The 16408-nt window shown below is 34.0% G+C and overlaps 1 protein-coding gene and 2 long non-coding RNA genes across 3 annotated transcripts; 2 read left to right on the top strand and 1 right to left on the bottom strand.

Annotated features, from left to right (window-relative positions):
* Positions 1-136: 136 nt before the first annotated feature.
* LOC147941329 (uncharacterized) lies at positions 137-4227 on the top strand. The gene is made up of 12 exons (XM_087458792.1): positions 137-270; positions 348-360; positions 519-574; positions 721-760; positions 869-955; positions 1127-1236; positions 1326-1434; positions 1582-1651; positions 1781-1880; positions 2136-2581; positions 3122-3383; positions 3527-4227. The coding sequence occupies exons 3-7, from the start codon at positions 538-540 to the stop codon at positions 1358-1360; spliced, it is 309 nt and encodes a 102-aa protein (XP_087314918.1). The 5' UTR covers positions 137-270; positions 348-360; positions 519-537; the 3' UTR covers positions 1361-1434; positions 1582-1651; positions 1781-1880; positions 2136-2581; positions 3122-3383; positions 3527-4227.
* Positions 2437-9367, top strand: LOC104701163 (receptor protein kinase-like protein At4g34220). Its single transcript, XR_015561984.1, has 5 exons — positions 2437-2490; positions 3122-3383; positions 3527-3784; positions 3854-4053; positions 9209-9367. It is a non-coding gene; the product is annotated as a receptor protein kinase-like protein At4g34220 (long non-coding RNA).
* Positions 9368-10855: 1488 nt separating this feature from the next.
* Positions 10856-12560, bottom strand: LOC104701162 (uncharacterized). The gene is made up of 3 exons (XR_015562464.1): positions 12411-12560; positions 11654-11749; positions 10856-11567 (listed from the first exon to the last, which is right to left on the bottom strand). It is a non-coding gene; the product is annotated as an uncharacterized LOC104701162 (long non-coding RNA).
* Positions 12561-16408: the final 3848 nt, after the last annotated feature.

Below are 16408 nucleotides of genomic sequence, written 5' to 3'. Positions count from 1 at the left end.
AATAGTCTAAAGAACACTAAATACACAAACCTTAAGTGGGCTTAACTCCAGCTCATTAATCTTCTTAATCCACAACAACAAAATAGCAATCTTCTCCTTCCTCTTTTCTCTTCTCCGTACGACCACTTCTTCTTCTCCGACTAACTTCTGATCTTCTTGTTCTTCATCATCTTAGTCTCACTCTTTTCGTCTTTCTCTTTTGCAGGGCAAATCGAAGACTCATCCCTCAACACTCCCTCTTGAGTTTTCGATTTGGGCTCTTGATTCCAGGTTAGGATTTTGAATTTTGAAGCCTTTACTTCTCCAATGGAGCTTCCTTTCCTCTTCATCTGAGTGCCACTTTTCAGAACATCTGCATAGGTCATTGGTGAATTTGATTTTCCGATCTCCTTCTTAATTGAAGTTTCTGTGATTCTCCCTTGATTGGATTTTTTTGCTCCCTCTTGAACAATGGTCTTTTCATTCTTGTTCAGTCTTGATTCACTTTCGGTTGAGCTCACTTTGATCTTCTTTTGCAGAGGCTCCGGACATAAGCTTATGTTTCCAAACTTGATGGCATTCGATCCAAACAGAGGTAATCCATTTACCTCTTCCTTGTTTTGCTTTTGAAATATCAGCCTTTGATTCTCAACAAGTTTACTCTTGTCATTGATCTCCAACTTGTGAACCCCAAATTCTTTGTGCTTTGTTGCTTGATTCTCCTCTGCATTTTTCTTGCAGGTTTCCCTTCTAATCCACTTTTGCTCTCTCTCAAACTTAGGTGAGCTTTCGGTTTTCTCCACAGTGTCTCTTTTGATCACCATCTTGTTCATTTTGCATCCTGGGCTCTTATCTTCGACTTCTCTATCCATGTTTTCTTCTTTTCCAGTTTCAGAACCTCCCTAATTTTTAACTTCAAGCGCTGGCTTTTCCTTCACGGCTCCAGCTTCATTCTTCTTAGGTTGATGAGTTTCAGGTTTGTTCAGGTCTTCAGCATTCTTCTTAATAGACCAAGTTTGTGACACTTTTTGATTTCCAGCCGTATATCCAGTCCCTTGACAGCATGATTCAACCTTTTCTTTTGTAGCAACCATTGTTGTCTCTTCATTTTCTGACATTCTCAGATAAAAGCTTTTATTGATCATAGGTACCTCAGCTATCTTCCTTCCAGCAGGATCGTGAATGGTACAGCCTCTGGGATTAAACTCAACTTCATAGTCTCTTTCAATCATTTGAGAAACACTCAACAGATTTTTGGTAATTCCTGGAACTAGTAGAACATCTTTGATGATTCTCTTGCCTTTCTTTGTCATGATTTCAACATCACCCTTTCCTTTTGTTGTCAGCACAACTCCATTACCTACACGTACAGGAACATTGAAGCTTGTGTTGATGTGAGTGAACAGCTTCTCATATGGTGTCATGTGATTTGTGCATCCACTATCAATGAGCCAGGTATTCTCTTCTAGTATTTCTTGGTCTTCTTGTCTTGCAGTGAACATATGATAAGTTTCTTCTTCTTTATTCTCTTCTTGAGTAACTTGAGCTTGTTCATTGTCTTCTTGAATAACTTGAGCTTGTTCTCCATTCTTGAGTTTGCAGTCACTGATTAGGTGACCTACTTTTCCACAGTGAAAACAACTTCTAGTTTCTCTGTTTCCGTTGAAAGCAGGTCTGATTTTTCCACTCTTGAGCCAACATACATCTTCATTGTGATTATCTCTTTTACAATAACCACACCACCTTTTTCTCTATAACTTGTCTGACCAAAATTTTCTTTGTGTTTCTTCTCCACATTCAGACTTCGAAACCGTGCATAGAAGGCTCCTTCAGCCTCTTCTTCATCCTCTGGAAAGAACTTCTTCTCATGTGCCTCCAGAGAACCAAGCAGCTCAGCATAGGTAACAGTGTTCAGATCCTTTGTTTCTTCCATTAAGGATGACAGACCGACATAGCTTTTTGGCATAGAAGCCAACATTTTCACCACTAAATCAAAGTTAGATTTACCCTCACCTAAAGATCTCATCTGATTCGCTACAGCCTGAATCCTATAGGAGTAAACTTTAACCTTTTCCCCTTCTTTCATTATCAGATTTTCAAACTCTGTTCTTAAAGACTGAAGTCTAACAGTTTTGACTTTCTCATTACCTTGATAGGATTGCTCCAGAAGTTTCCATGCTTGATGTGCTGAGTTTGCAGAGAGAATCTTGTCAAAGACCACATCAGCCACTGCATGCTGAATGATTTGGAGAGAAACCGTATCTTTAGCTTTGAGTGCCTTCAGGTTTGCACTTTCTTTGCTCTTATCTGCTCCTGGATCTGCAGGTTCATCTTCAACTTCAGCTTCAGGTACTCCATCTTTGACAAAATCCCAAAGATCTTTATTCATGAGTGTGGCTTTCATTCTTGCAGACCAGAACTCGTAATTCTGGCCATCAAAGACTGCAATAAGATGAGATGATTGCAGGTTTATCGCCATCTCTGTTTTCTTCTTCTTCTTCTTCTTTTCAGGTACTTCTTCACTTCCTCTTTCTTGCTTTAACAGGCTCCTAGGATCAAGTTGCGCTCTGATACCTTGTTGACATTTTCACTTTGATTTCAGGTTTGTTTCTTTTCTTTTCTTCACTCAAAGAACTTAATTTTCTTAAAACTCTCATTCATTCATTTTTTTTTCTTACAACTTCACACACATTACATACTTATAGTAGATTTCTTTTACACTCATTCACTTAGACTCTAGACTTAGCAACTATTACATCATTATATCTAGACATTAGACTTCTGGACACAAGCAACCTTAAACAACCTTACCTTAGCTATTAGCCACTAACAACTCCAACAACTATTATCTACTCTAGTCTAACTAAGGTTTTCATCAACTTCCTTAGTTAAACTAAGTAAACAACACAAGACTCTTATTTTGGGCCTAACACTACTAATAGTCTAAAGAACACTAAATACACAAACCTTAAGTGGGCTTAACTCCAGCCCATTAGTATTCTTAATCCACAACAACAAAATAGCAATCTTCTCCTTTCTCTTTTCTCTTCTCCATACGACCACTTCTTCTTCTCCGACTAACTTCCGATTTTCTTGTTCTTCATCATCTTAGGCTCACTCTTTTCGTCTTTCTCTTTTGCAGGGCAAATCGAAGACTCATCCCTCAACAGGGATCGTGTACAAAGTCGTGTTAGAGAACGGCTCAGCTTTTGCGGTGCGGCGGATTGGAGCGGAGTGTTGTACGGTGACGAAGTTTAAAGAATTCGAAAAAGAGTTTCAGTGTATCGCTAAACTTTGTCACCCAAATCTCGTTAGGGTTCGTGGCTTCGTCTGGGGTAACGAAGAGAAGCTTCTCATCTCCGACTATGTCCCCAATGGGAATCTACCTCTCTCCTCCATCTCCGGTAAGTTTTCAATTTTCTCATAAAAGGCGTACGTTATACTAAATAATGCTACCATACGCTTAATATGCGCATTTTAGTAACAACCAAGTTCGAAACTCAAGATTTTGGTTTTGACATATATTTTTTGTTTGTTTCGAAAACAGCTAAATCAGGCTCGTCTTCTCAGAACCCTCTCTCGTTTGAGGCACGGCTGAAGATAGCAAAGGGCATAGCTAGAGGAGTTGCTTATATACACGACAAGAAGCATGTGCACGGCAACATCAAGCCCAATAATATTCTCTTGGACTCTGAGTTTGAGCCTGTAATTACTGATATGGGCCTCGATCGTCTTATGACTCCGGCTGATTCACTCACGGCTGGACCAATGTCGAGCTCACAGCATCATCCACCAGAGTGGTCGAGTAGCCAGAAACCAAATCCCAAATGGGATGTTTATTCCTTTGGTGTGATACTCTTTTAGCTTCTCACAGGCAAAGTTTTTTCGGTTGATCGTGATCTTGTTCGTGATTATGAGACCGATGAGAAAACTTGGTTTTTGAGGTTGGTTGATGGGACAATTAGGGTTGAGGTGGCTCGCCGTGAAGATGAGGCGGTCGCATGCTTCAAGTTAGGCTATGGTTGTGTCTCTTCCTTGCCTCAAAAGCGACCGTCTATGAAGGATGTGGTGCAAGTGCTAGAGAAAATGTTTGTTTAATTGTTTACTTTATTCAAATTTAGAAAGATTGCATAAATTTTGTTGCAATCAAATGGATCATTTAAATTGTTGTTTACTTTTTTTTTTTGAATTTTTTTTTTTGATAAACTATCATGTATAAGTGAAATCATAAGTGCAAATATTGTCTCATGAGAACCTCACAAACCTCATGTAATTAGGTTTTTTAGTAAGTTATTCATGAAGAAATACAACAAACAAAGCTGCTGATCGTTTGGCTAAATAACCTTGTTGATACTACAAACTTAGTATTGTTGTGAACTGTATTATAAGTTTGGAGATAACAAGATGAACAAGATATTTCCTTGATTTAAGGAATAAGGTAGTTTGTTTAACAATATCGAACAATTTGATAAGAATCAGAACCTATACTATTTTTTTATTAAATTCTCGATCATTGTATTTATATATAATGTCTCAAGCTAAACCTTAAACTTAAAAATTAATTCAAACTATTAAAAGTGATAGAAAGACATCATGTATCAAACACATTAGTATCGTACATAGTAGCTCACTTTTAATAAAAATGACTTGAACAGATCGCCTAAGACCAAAAAACTCAAACAAATTTTCAGACTATTTTCAAGGTGCAAACAAACCTGCAATGTCTCAAACTCAAACGAAATTATACAAATTAATTCACCAAAATCTGTACTCTATAGCTTAGACAAGAAAACCTGCAACTTAGACAACAAAAATTTGCAAATACAAATTATTCATATAGAGTTAAATCCCTGAAACTAAATGTCTTCTTATTGTTCTTGAACTCTTCCCTGTGGAACTATATATATATATACTCAGGAAAACCTCATTCACCAAAAATAAAACTTATAACTTAGGAAAGCAAAGCCTGCAATTTCACAAAGCAGCCTTAGACTTAAAAACCAAAACAATATAGAGAACCAAATTATGCAAAGCAAATCTGCGGTCTGCAACTTAGATAGCAAAGTTAAACAAATTAATTTATCAAAACATGTAGTTTAGGCAACAAAAACCTTTAAAACATAACAGCAGAATAAAAAAATTGTTCAAGAACAAAAAAAAAATTCAAACCAAACCACGACTCTCTCGTTGGAGACTCTCTATTTGTGAAAATTATATAGAGATTATGAAATATTAGTGGAGAGAGGGTCAACTTCATCATCCACCTCATCTGAATCGCCCATGTCATACATGTCTCGAGGTTGAATGTGAACTGCAATATAATTTTGTTTAACATCAGTTTTTAGTTGATGTAAATTGTAAATCGTTTTTAAAAGTGATTTTATCAAAAAAAAAACATCAATTATCTAAATGATATAAAAATATATTTTATATCAATTTAAAAAAAGTGATACAAAACTAGTTGAAACTGAATCAATTATAAATAACTGACATAAAATTAGATAATTATAACATCAAATGATCTAATCGATGCTAATCATTTTTCTTTGCTTCATTTGAAAATAAGTAATTTAAAATTACTTCATTTAGTTTTGTGATACAAAATAAATGATACAATACACCTGATTTTTTGAAGTGATCGGACCTAAGTCCGAATGCTATAATATATAAAGAAGTCCAATATTCGTCTCTCGGGTTATAAAAATGCCGGCGATGAATATTACGCCCGTGACAAGGATGATGACGACAGAGAATATTACGACAGTGACAAAGGATGAAGATGGTGGCGACAACAAAAATGTTTGTGAGTCTTGAGAAATAGAGACAAGAGACTCAATGAGAAAAAAAAATTATATGTAATTTAATAAATATCCCCAGGGCATAGGTGTCATTAACCAGCTGAATGGAGTTTTGCCGCATCACAATTGGACCAAATTTCTGCGACGAGGTTCAGCACAATTTTTCGAGCAGTTAATCGTTGGCTAAAAGCATGTGAATCATGTCGCCTGCTAAATGCGTTGCCATTCACTAGTAATACTCCGATTAGGGTAACCACACTAGAACTGAATCACAATGCTCTTTGGGACCTTAGTCTTGTTATGCATCATCAAAAATAATAATTTAGAAAATGGACAACAACAAAAGATACTTTTAATATAATACATAGAAAAAGGATAATTTTGCAAACACCCCAAAACTAATTCTTATATATACATTTAAAAAACAAAAACCGAAAGCCTTCACTGTCCTAATGACCTCTCGGAGCTTTATAAGTTTGACTCTCAGGGTCCGAATGGTAACCGCAGTTTTGGTTGTGCGGGAAAAGCGGTATTACTATACAGGGCGGTAGGTTCAACTGCAGTACGTGCAGGAGAAATATATTTACGGGACAAGTGCGGTTTGTACAAAATAAGCGGTACAGAATAATGTTTGATTGGTGAAAAAAATACTTGCGGTGCGGGTTTTATATATATATATTAATAATTAATTATTTTTTACCTTATTAATAAATAAACAATAACATATATTTATAAACCACTAATACAAAAATTAATCAAAATATAAATTCATTTTTTTAACATACATATTGTTAAATGCGTTGAATAGTTATATCATAAAAAAAGTACAATACATTAAACAAAATATTATCTATTACTTTGCTTCTATGCCATCTAAATCATGATCAAAATCTCTGTTGGGACAAATGTATTTGCGGGACAAATACGGTTATCCCAAAATAAGCGGTACAAAATAATGTTTGATTGGTGAAAAAATATTTGCGGTGCAGATTTCATATTGATTTATTAATAACATGTATAACTATCTAGTTTCATTTTTTGTATTAATAAATAACTTTTTTATTTTGTAAATATATATATTATTATTGTAACAACAATTATATGAACAAATTTAAAATTATAAATAATTAATATAATTGTAAATTATTATGTTCTTTGTGTTAATAGAAAAATATTAAGAACTTCAAATATCTAAATTTATTCATAAGAAATTTATTTATGTATAAGATTAACTGGAATTATTAATAGTTATATATACATACTATTAAATTATTTATTAATAGTTATATGTTTTTCTGTATCTGTATTTAATTGTTAAAATAATAGTGTAGTGTTACTGCAGTTTTTAGTTGAAAATCGCTGCATAAAACACGTATTGCATTACAAAAGCGGTCCAAGTACAAAAATCAGTACATAAAACCGCAAATCACAAAACAATTTTTTAAAAAAAAAAATGCAAATTTATAATTTTCTGTATGATTGGTAACCATGTGCGGTTTTGTCAAAAAATTTCTTGAAAAACCGCTTTTATCATGTTTCCATTCACGCCCTCATTATTACAAAAGCAATCGTAAACACCAAGTTCTTTGCACTCTCATCTTCAGTTCAAGTCAGCGTTGCATACCATCTCATGAAATAATTCAGATTTTACAATACTTAATCTTGTCTCAAATTCTTTGACGCTTATAATCCATTTGGGATGGCCCATTGATAAAGCGGTTTGTTTCTAGAAAAAAAAATAATAAAAAATCATTGTTCGACCTTTGTTTTAAACAAAACTGAAAATTTGGTTATAATTGTATTTGGTATTGATTTGAAGTAGTATACGACGAAATCATATATATGTATCTATATTTTTATATATATATCCAAGTAGAAAAATATTTTACATTATAAATAGGAATAGAGATAATTTTTTTAAAACTATGATCATAAGTCATGACTTTGAGTTGCTACAGGTAGATGTCTTACTCTTCCATGATTAATTATGCATAGTCGTGAATCAGCGTTTATACTACATCATCTTCACCATAATTAGCATCTCCCTTGGCTTTCACCACCTCTCATTCTTAACACCAGAACAACCCACTATAAGACTGCAAGTACATAACACTAAAAACATATGTATATTTAAAAGATAGTTGAACAGAAGAGAACAAACCTTCGTTTGTCAACCAACATGTGCACGTAGTACATAAAAACATATTTCTCGTTATATCTCAAAGTTTTCAATGCTCTTATATGCCTAAGGTCGAATTCAAGCACACACTTGATTTTTATACTCTTTGATCTTTCAGCTTTGTAGAATCGCAACACTAATTCCCTATAGTGAGATACAAAGGTGAAAACTGGAACGCAATGTCCCAGAAGTAAGGATCGGTTCAAGGAAGGGATCCATCGATCCATGGGGAAACAAGGACAGGTGGTTCGAGCTAGGGACCGATAAATTTGTTGAGCAGTTTCGTGTCTGAAGCCGAGAAAACAGTCATTTTAAACTCAGTTTTCATGGCAGTCTTGAACTCTTCCACCATTTGCTCATCATCACCTCTACTTGCCACCGTTGCACTTTCTTCTTTGGAGGACCATTTAATATGAAAGCTCTTGTTCACCATCTTGGCTTCTTCAATTATTCTCCCCAACTTGTCACGTGTAATGTAGCTTTTTTTTTTGAACTTCACTTGATATTCATTTGTGATTATCTGAGGCACGCTTAGAAAAATCTTACCAAGATTTAGTACAAGAAAGACATGTTTTATGATTCGGCCGGACTCCTCTCTTGGTCACCACCTCAATGTCTCCTTTTCCTTTTGAGATCAACACTGCATCATTTCCAAAACGTATGGGAACATTTATGCTGGTTTTAATGTTGACAAACTTCTCATCTGGCGTCATCTGATTTGTTCATCCACTGTCTATGAGTCATATCTTCGTTACTTGCTTCTTGATTTTCTTATCCGACACTGAATGTATGGTCTTCTTCTTTTTCGTTCTTTGTTCCCTTTATCTTGACTAACACGACTCCAGGAATGAATCATATGGAGCTCTTAGCTCTGATACCATGTTGAATTAAAGACTTTGGTTGCTCTGCAAACTATTTTGCATTTCTTTTTTTTTGGAAGAAACTCGTGTATATTATCCATACATAACAACAATATAAACACATACATATATAGAGCTTGCACACGTGCAACTCTACTAAGTACATTAACAATTCCCACTTGCCTCTAACTTAGCTTAGTTTTACAAGAAACCACAAAAGTTTTCTACCAAGTAGTACTAAAACGCTATTACAACAAGTTCATTAGCTTAATTAACTAACTTATTTTTCATTCTCAACTCATTTCCTTCTACTAGTTTGGGTTGAGAACCAAAATGACATTACTCAACACTATGATATTTGTTTAATTTGTATGTGTACATGTGTTCATCAGCGGTACAAATCTCAGTTTGTGAATGTTTTCAGAGAGTATTTCTTGCAAAGATTGAGGACGAAAAAGGACACGTTGAATCTACAACTGATCATAGCCGATATCATGGCATACTTAGATGACTGGATGTATCTCAAGGAACCTGAAGGAAGATTACGATGACGAGTCTCTTCTCGACAAAGTTTACTGCTGAATTATAGATCATCAGCCGAGCAACAATCGTAATTACCAGAGGAATCATTATAGAGACTACAACTGATTTGATGTATCATTGGCTAGATATAAAACCCTTCTCAGTTTTCGTTACACTGTTGTCACATCTGATCATATTTGTCATACCAATCTTTTTGATCAATCCGTCTGTTTTTTTAATGTTGTCAAGAGATATTATGATCATAAGATCCGTATTGATAATATAGATATTGATTGATGTATACTCGTGTATGTAAGGTTACATTCACATCTATAACATGTGTATTTGTCTTGTGTGTTTGTATTACATAATTGAACAAAATTAAAGTACATTATTGTCTTCGAAATAAGGAGATTAGAGTAAACATATCATCACCTGAGGATGTTAAAACAGACTTTTGTGACCTGACCAATATAACAAGTAGCCTTTTTGGTCCTTGTTGTTTTACAACTCGTTTATATTTAAGCTTGCAAGCTTAGGTTGGCTCACATATGCCGCCCATTTACGTTATAATTCATGTAAATGGATAGCTTTTTTTTTTTGTCACCACTGGAGTATTATTGTTCTCAACAAAAGAAAGTCAGTACAGAAGAGACAAATCTAAAAACCAATTACAACAGCAAAACCGATTACAAAACCAAATTAGTCAAAAACAAGAGACCAGCTCTGAAAAATTAAAGGAAAAAAATGAACTTTATACCATAAAAACTTAGTTGGAGAACTTCATGAAAAAAATTGATTTTTTTAATACACAGTATGATATATTTCACACACATATCAGTGTATCAATTTTCTTTTTAGATCAAATTATTAGAAACTGTTACATTAGTAACAAACTGGTATAACAGTATATTGTATATACATTTTTAATCTATAAGAAGCCAAAAGGATTAATATATACTAGGGCTGAGAACCCACGCACGCGCGGGGATGTATTCTATTCTATCTTAATATGTTTTTTTTTGTTTTTTTTTAATTTGTATGTTTTAGATTATATGTATTTTAGGTTTTTGACAAAAAAAAAAATGTATTCGACGTTTCACTATATATATATTTTTCTCTATGTGTTTGTGTACCCTTGGAAGCTGTTATTTACTTAACCATAATGAATGGCTAATTTAGTAGACCATAACTGGTTTAAAACAAACATATAAGGTGACTACGATATCTCTTTTTGTGCTGTTGCTACCTATGTTGTGCATTTATTAAGCTTAAACCGGTAAAAGCATGAAAGCCAAAAATTGTAAACAAATAGAACATGCTGCTCTAACAAAGAGACATATCCTCCAACGAAGAAGCAATAATCATAATAACATCTTTTAATAAATATATCCAGGGAAAATTAATTCTAGAAAGTTAGAAAAAAAGAATGGGGTTTCGAAAAGAGTCATGAATCATGGTGTTGTTATATCCAGTGAAGAAGAAACGTTATGAAGTTTTCTGGGAAAAGGAAAGTATGACATATGAACCTAACAGAATATATTCATTGTGAGACTTCATCAATAGCTTCATCCCATTATTTGTTTCCATCTAACAATCATCTTGCGTAACATGCTGCTTTAAAACTATTATGTATAACACTCCTACAATCTTCAAATGATCGAAACTTGTGACACCCTTCACATCGTTGAGAATGATCCGAAGACATTAAAAATCACCTAATGTAGGGTGTATGTTTATAACCCTTCGAATGTTTTTCCGCTGCTCTCTTCTACGATACATTTTATTTGCACTATCCCACAAAAATTCTGTTGGCATCTGAATATGTTTCAACTTCTGGGCTTCTTGACATATGTTGTTCATTTCAAAACACTATGTAAGCATTGCCGTCCCATGTCCGTAACGATATTCCTCATTATCAAGCTTATCTTTTTTTTCAAATACATTGCTATGTTCCCTAGGAAGGTGTAGCGGTAGTCGTTGGACAGTAGGATTGTGGTGGAGTAGCGGTAGTCGTTGCAGCATGGAAACCATTTCTTTCAATCGTATTCTACTCGATGTATCTGGAACTTCAACGATTTTTGTGGCAGAAAGGAAACAAATGATCTTGCAAAGCCTTGTCCATCGACCCACTTTAAATCCTCCAAAATTGAAGATTACGCCTTCACGTAAAACATTACGAAATTGAGAGGCATAGGCTGATGGGATAAAGGTATGGATTACTGAGCACTGAAGAGAAAAAGAATCATTTAGCTAGTAAGAAGATAAACATATAACAAGATTACAAATACATCAAAATATGTAAAAAGATTAACCGGTTCATCGAGTAAAAGAAGGTTTATCCCCATAAATTCATTATCCTTCTTGATATTGGGTTGTTGAACTTGATGCCATGTTGCTGAGTTTTCATTCTGCAGATCAAAGCAAAACAAAAACAAACCAACTGGTTAAGGTTTGGAAAGCAGATACAGACAAAATAGCATGAATTCAGACCAAACCACAACCAAAATCAGACCTAAACAACAACCAAACTGAACTACTTTTATTATAACCAAAAATTTCCAAACAAAATAAACTGAACAGAAACATAAATCCAGTTTACTACAATATAAAACTTCAGCTCACTAAACTGAGAAAACCAAACATAACCAAAATTCACAAAAACACACAGCAACAATATTAAAATTTGAGACGAATATCATGGTTTACTTGCTGAAGTGATGATGTATCTTAAAAACAAAGTAGTGGACCAACAACTTGTTGAGAAGAATGACCAAGACGTAAACCATTTAAGCTTACATAGTTTGCTTTAGAAGGAATCACAACAACACCAAGTTCAGACATTTTCAAAAAATGAAGTTATAGTTTTCTTACCTAAGGTGGAAGGATGAATTCGTGTTTGTAGGTGGTGTGAGGTGATTTATAGTAGTTTATAGAAAGACTAATCGACATACAGTGGATTTGATTTATTTCCATGTCCATTTCAGTATTGGAGAATAAGCACAATCACAATATTAAGATCAAGTAGTGGAGTTTAAATAAGGTTTGAGCACATGAATTAAAGAATCTTACTTGTGAATAACTAACTGCTAATGACTGTTGATAATCCATCTTCTTAATTATGAAACTCAGACGATGCCGGCGATGAACATGAGAAGACACAAAGGTGAGCATGGAAGGGATAAGCTTCCTTTTTTTTTACTGGGCTTACATTAATTGGACAAAACAAACAACTCAAATGGGCTTAGACTTAATAAGTTATTTTAATGAATATGGGCTTCAAACCCACATATAAACTCTAACGATTATGTTGATTTTCTTAAGTTAGAATGCTGATGTGGACACCCTCAAATGAGAGAAAGCTGTGCTATTATATATAGGATTTAAAATATATACATTTTTCACATAGATATCAAACAGTTAATTACAGACCAAAAATTTATCAACAAAGTTTTTAGGACATGTTACCTTATAGTCTCTTGTGTACAATAATTATGATGTTTCAAAATTAGAATTAAACTTAAACCTGAAAGAATGAAAAATGAGATTATTAAATACAAATATTTTTATATATATATATATATATATATATATATTTCGAAGTAAGTTTGAAATTTTTTTTTTTGGAGTTTCGAGTTATAATAAGTCACTTATTTATAGGACCATGCCATTGGCATTAATATTAGTTACAAAAACTTCAAAATCTAGGTAAGATTTAAAAGATAAAGAAATTTATCTAATGAAAACATAAATATGTGATCCTCCTTTCACTTTTATTTGATTTTATATTTAAATTATTATATAATACATTTAGTAACTAAAATATGTGATTTTTCTGCTTATGATTTAATTCAAAAATTTTAAAACAGGAAAATATTACTCAATCAATGAATAAAAAATGGTTTTGCGTTACAATTAAGAAATCATGTTTTGAATGTTAATAGTTTTGTAATGGTCTTTTTTTTTGTTTTTGGAAATCTCCTTTATCTATTCAAGAATATGTAAAAATGGTTTTCCTAAAATTTAGGGGGTTGTATTCAACTTGACATTTTAAGTGATTTGTGTAAAATTTACAAATTTTATGTTATTCAATCATGGATTTTAAAAATTCTTCGTAAATCCACTGTTATTGAACTAATGATTTAAAATTCTATCTTAAAATCCATTGTTATTCAAAACAATTTGTGGATTTAGATTTTAATGATTATTAGGAATTCTGGATGATTTAAGAGGATTTATTTAGTTAAAAATATTGAAATCCAATCTCATGGTTTTAGGTGGGATTTATAAGAAATTTACAATAAATCATACTAACTTTCCTAAAATCATCAAAATTATTTAAAATCTCATCGAAACTCAAATCACTTGGAATATTATATTGAATACACCTCTTTAGGGAATCTAGTTTTTGGAATATTTTAACAATTTTCATTAATGATCTAAAAATATCTTATATGAGTTTTTCAGTTTTCCTTAAAAAAGAAGTATTTTACATGAAATTTTCTATTTTTTTAATTATTTAATTTTTTGATTCATTTTTTAAATCCAAAAGCCAACAAACTAAAATTTAAAATCCAAAATCCAAAAATTGTAAACTAGAAATTATAATCTAAAAACTATTTAAAAACCGTAATCCGATGCCGAATTGATGGTTGATGGAGAGATATAAATCCTCATCCAAGCCTGAAACGATGATGCAACTGAGGAGAATGTTTATATTGGGAGTGCAATGTCAATAAAGAAGTTCGTCCCCTCTACATTCAGAGATTAGACACTTTATTTTAATTAATGTTGGTTGACCAAAAAAAAAAGGACTATTTAAAAAGAGAATTTTATCACTTATGTCATGTACAGTGTCAAACATTTTTTGCAATGCCACTTTCCTCAATCCATTTTCCCGGCTGCCACAATTCAATTGCAGAAAGATTATTATACCCTCATTTTATTTTGAAACACAAATCCAATTATTTTTTCTATTTTTCTCTGCATTTCTTGAGAGCCATCAATAACCTAAATCTCTTTTTCCAAAATTCAATTCTCTCTCTCTCTTCTTTCATTTTCGTCTCTCTTGACTTTTCATCTTCTTTCATCTCAATCTCCGTCAGCCGTCGGTGGTGCCATAAAATTCTAAAATCTCCGTCTGATCCTTCTAACTCTGTCGGATCTAGTTCTGTAGTTTCCATACCCGACACCAGTTGGTATGATGATAGTCAATTAGAGTTTATGATTTCATATTCTTACCCTATTTTTTTGGTTTTCAGTCTTCCCCAAAACAGCAAAGGGAATCTTTCTGGTGGCACCTCTAGCAGGTAAGAGGAGATAATGGTGCACAATTCTGTAAATTGTCTATTTTGTTTATGCATTAAACTGTTTTTTTGGTTTGCCGTTTTATGTCTATTTCTAACAAAATAATTTGTCTACATCGCAGGTATGCAGACACAGTGGACGAGATCCAAAATTTCAGGTTTTTGTCTACCCTAGTTATGTCTTTAAGTCGTCAATATCCTTTAGCTTTACAGAATTAATGACCTTTGCTATCAAAAGAATCTTGTCCACACTGTAGATATGTATTTTAGGTGGATCAGACCCAACAAATTAGTCTTATGTCCTTTGCTCTATTTAGTGTTTGGCTTGACCTTTTTCTGTCCACACTGCAGGTTTGTTGTCGATGCACTAATCATGATGTGCCTTTGGTGGACCAGATCAAACATCTAAGGTTTTAGTCCACCAACATTATGTCCTTCTTCCATTTTGTGGACCATATCCTTTTGTGTTAATTGCTAACAAACTAACTTGTCTACATCGCAGGTCTACAGATATGGTGAACGAGATCCAAAATCCAAGGTTTTTGTCTAACCCAATTATTTTCTTAGGTTTCTTAAGTCGTCCATATCCCTTTGGCTTTACGTTTTGTTGTCCTCTACTATCAATATAAAATTTGTCCACACTACAGGTCTGTTGTCGACGCATGTACTGATCATGATGTACCTCTGGTGGACCAGAGCTGAAACGACCTGACCCGTTTTTTTTTAAATAATAAATAATAAATAATAATAATAATAAACTACAACTAGTGGCCTCATACCCACTAGCCACCTAACCACAAGCACAACCAACAACGAAAATAACAGATACCAATATCCAAACAATAATCCAATAATTAATAACCAATAATCGAATATAACAATACTCCAATATCAAACAACATGAAACAAGGAACCATCAACCTAGCAAGTTCTAAAGACCCAACTCTAGCAACCTAGCAATGCCAGACAATAACCAATCGAGTCCCTAGAACATCCTCATTTTCATTGCCTTGATTCCACGATCACACTTTGCCTTTACCTGCACCACAAACACATATTGCAATGCATGAGTATTATATAAACACTCAGTAAGGCAATCCTCCCATCTACTGGGCTATACACACAAGCAATAGAGACATCTCTAACCATCAATAAACAATCAACAATCAACAATAACAAACCAGGACTCAGCATCGACCGACACCAACATGCATCGACCGACACCAACATGCATCGACCGACACCAGTTGGAGGTTGCGTCGACCGACGCAAGATCTACATCGATCGATGCAAGGTTAACTTGCCTCGACCGATGCTCCCATTGCATCGACCGACGTATGCTCGACATAGCACGAAAACCCTAGAGTTTACGCGCCGTCCTCGCATTTGCATCGTCCGACGCACAGTATGCATCGACCGATGCAATGCCGAGCATCGTTTTCCCCCGAAGCTTCTCGCTGGATCTTCGTTCCTACAACCACAAAACTCGATCCCAAGCCACAAGAAAGCTTCCCAACGTCCCAAATAACAATCTAACAAGTCTAACAACACATAACAAGCAGATCATAGAAATCTCCAGCTTAGATAAGCCATGGTCATGCACTTACCTTTGCCAATAAGATTATGAACCTTAAACACGTAGGAAAAACACTTCTAGAAGCCTCCTACAACGTCCTAGGCCTCAGATCCCACCAAAAAAGCCACCAATCCACATGAAACACCAAGAACACCAAGAACACTCTTCTCTCTTCTCTTTTCTCTCCA

The sequence above is a fragment of the Camelina sativa genome, chromosome 7, assembly GCF_030686135.1.
Source record: "Camelina sativa cultivar CO46 ecotype springtype chromosome 7, ASM3068613v1".
Taxonomy (NCBI): domain Eukaryota; kingdom Viridiplantae; phylum Streptophyta; class Magnoliopsida; order Brassicales; family Brassicaceae; genus Camelina; species Camelina sativa.
This window is presented reverse-complemented; position numbering and strand designations above follow the sequence as displayed.

Excerpts from the sequence above, each read along its gene's own strand:
- LOC147941329 (XM_087458792.1), top strand. The coding sequence starts at position 538 with ATGTTTCCAAACTTGATGGCATTCGATCCAAACAGAG. Across the intron at positions 575-720 it reads GGCATTCGATCCAAACAGAG|GTTTCCCTTCTAATCCACTT; the intron begins GTAATCCATTTA and ends TTTTTCTTGCAG. Across the intron at positions 1,237-1,325 it reads AAACACTCAACAGATTTTTG|CACAACTCCATTACCTACAC; the intron begins GTAATTCCTGGA and ends TTTTGTTGTCAG.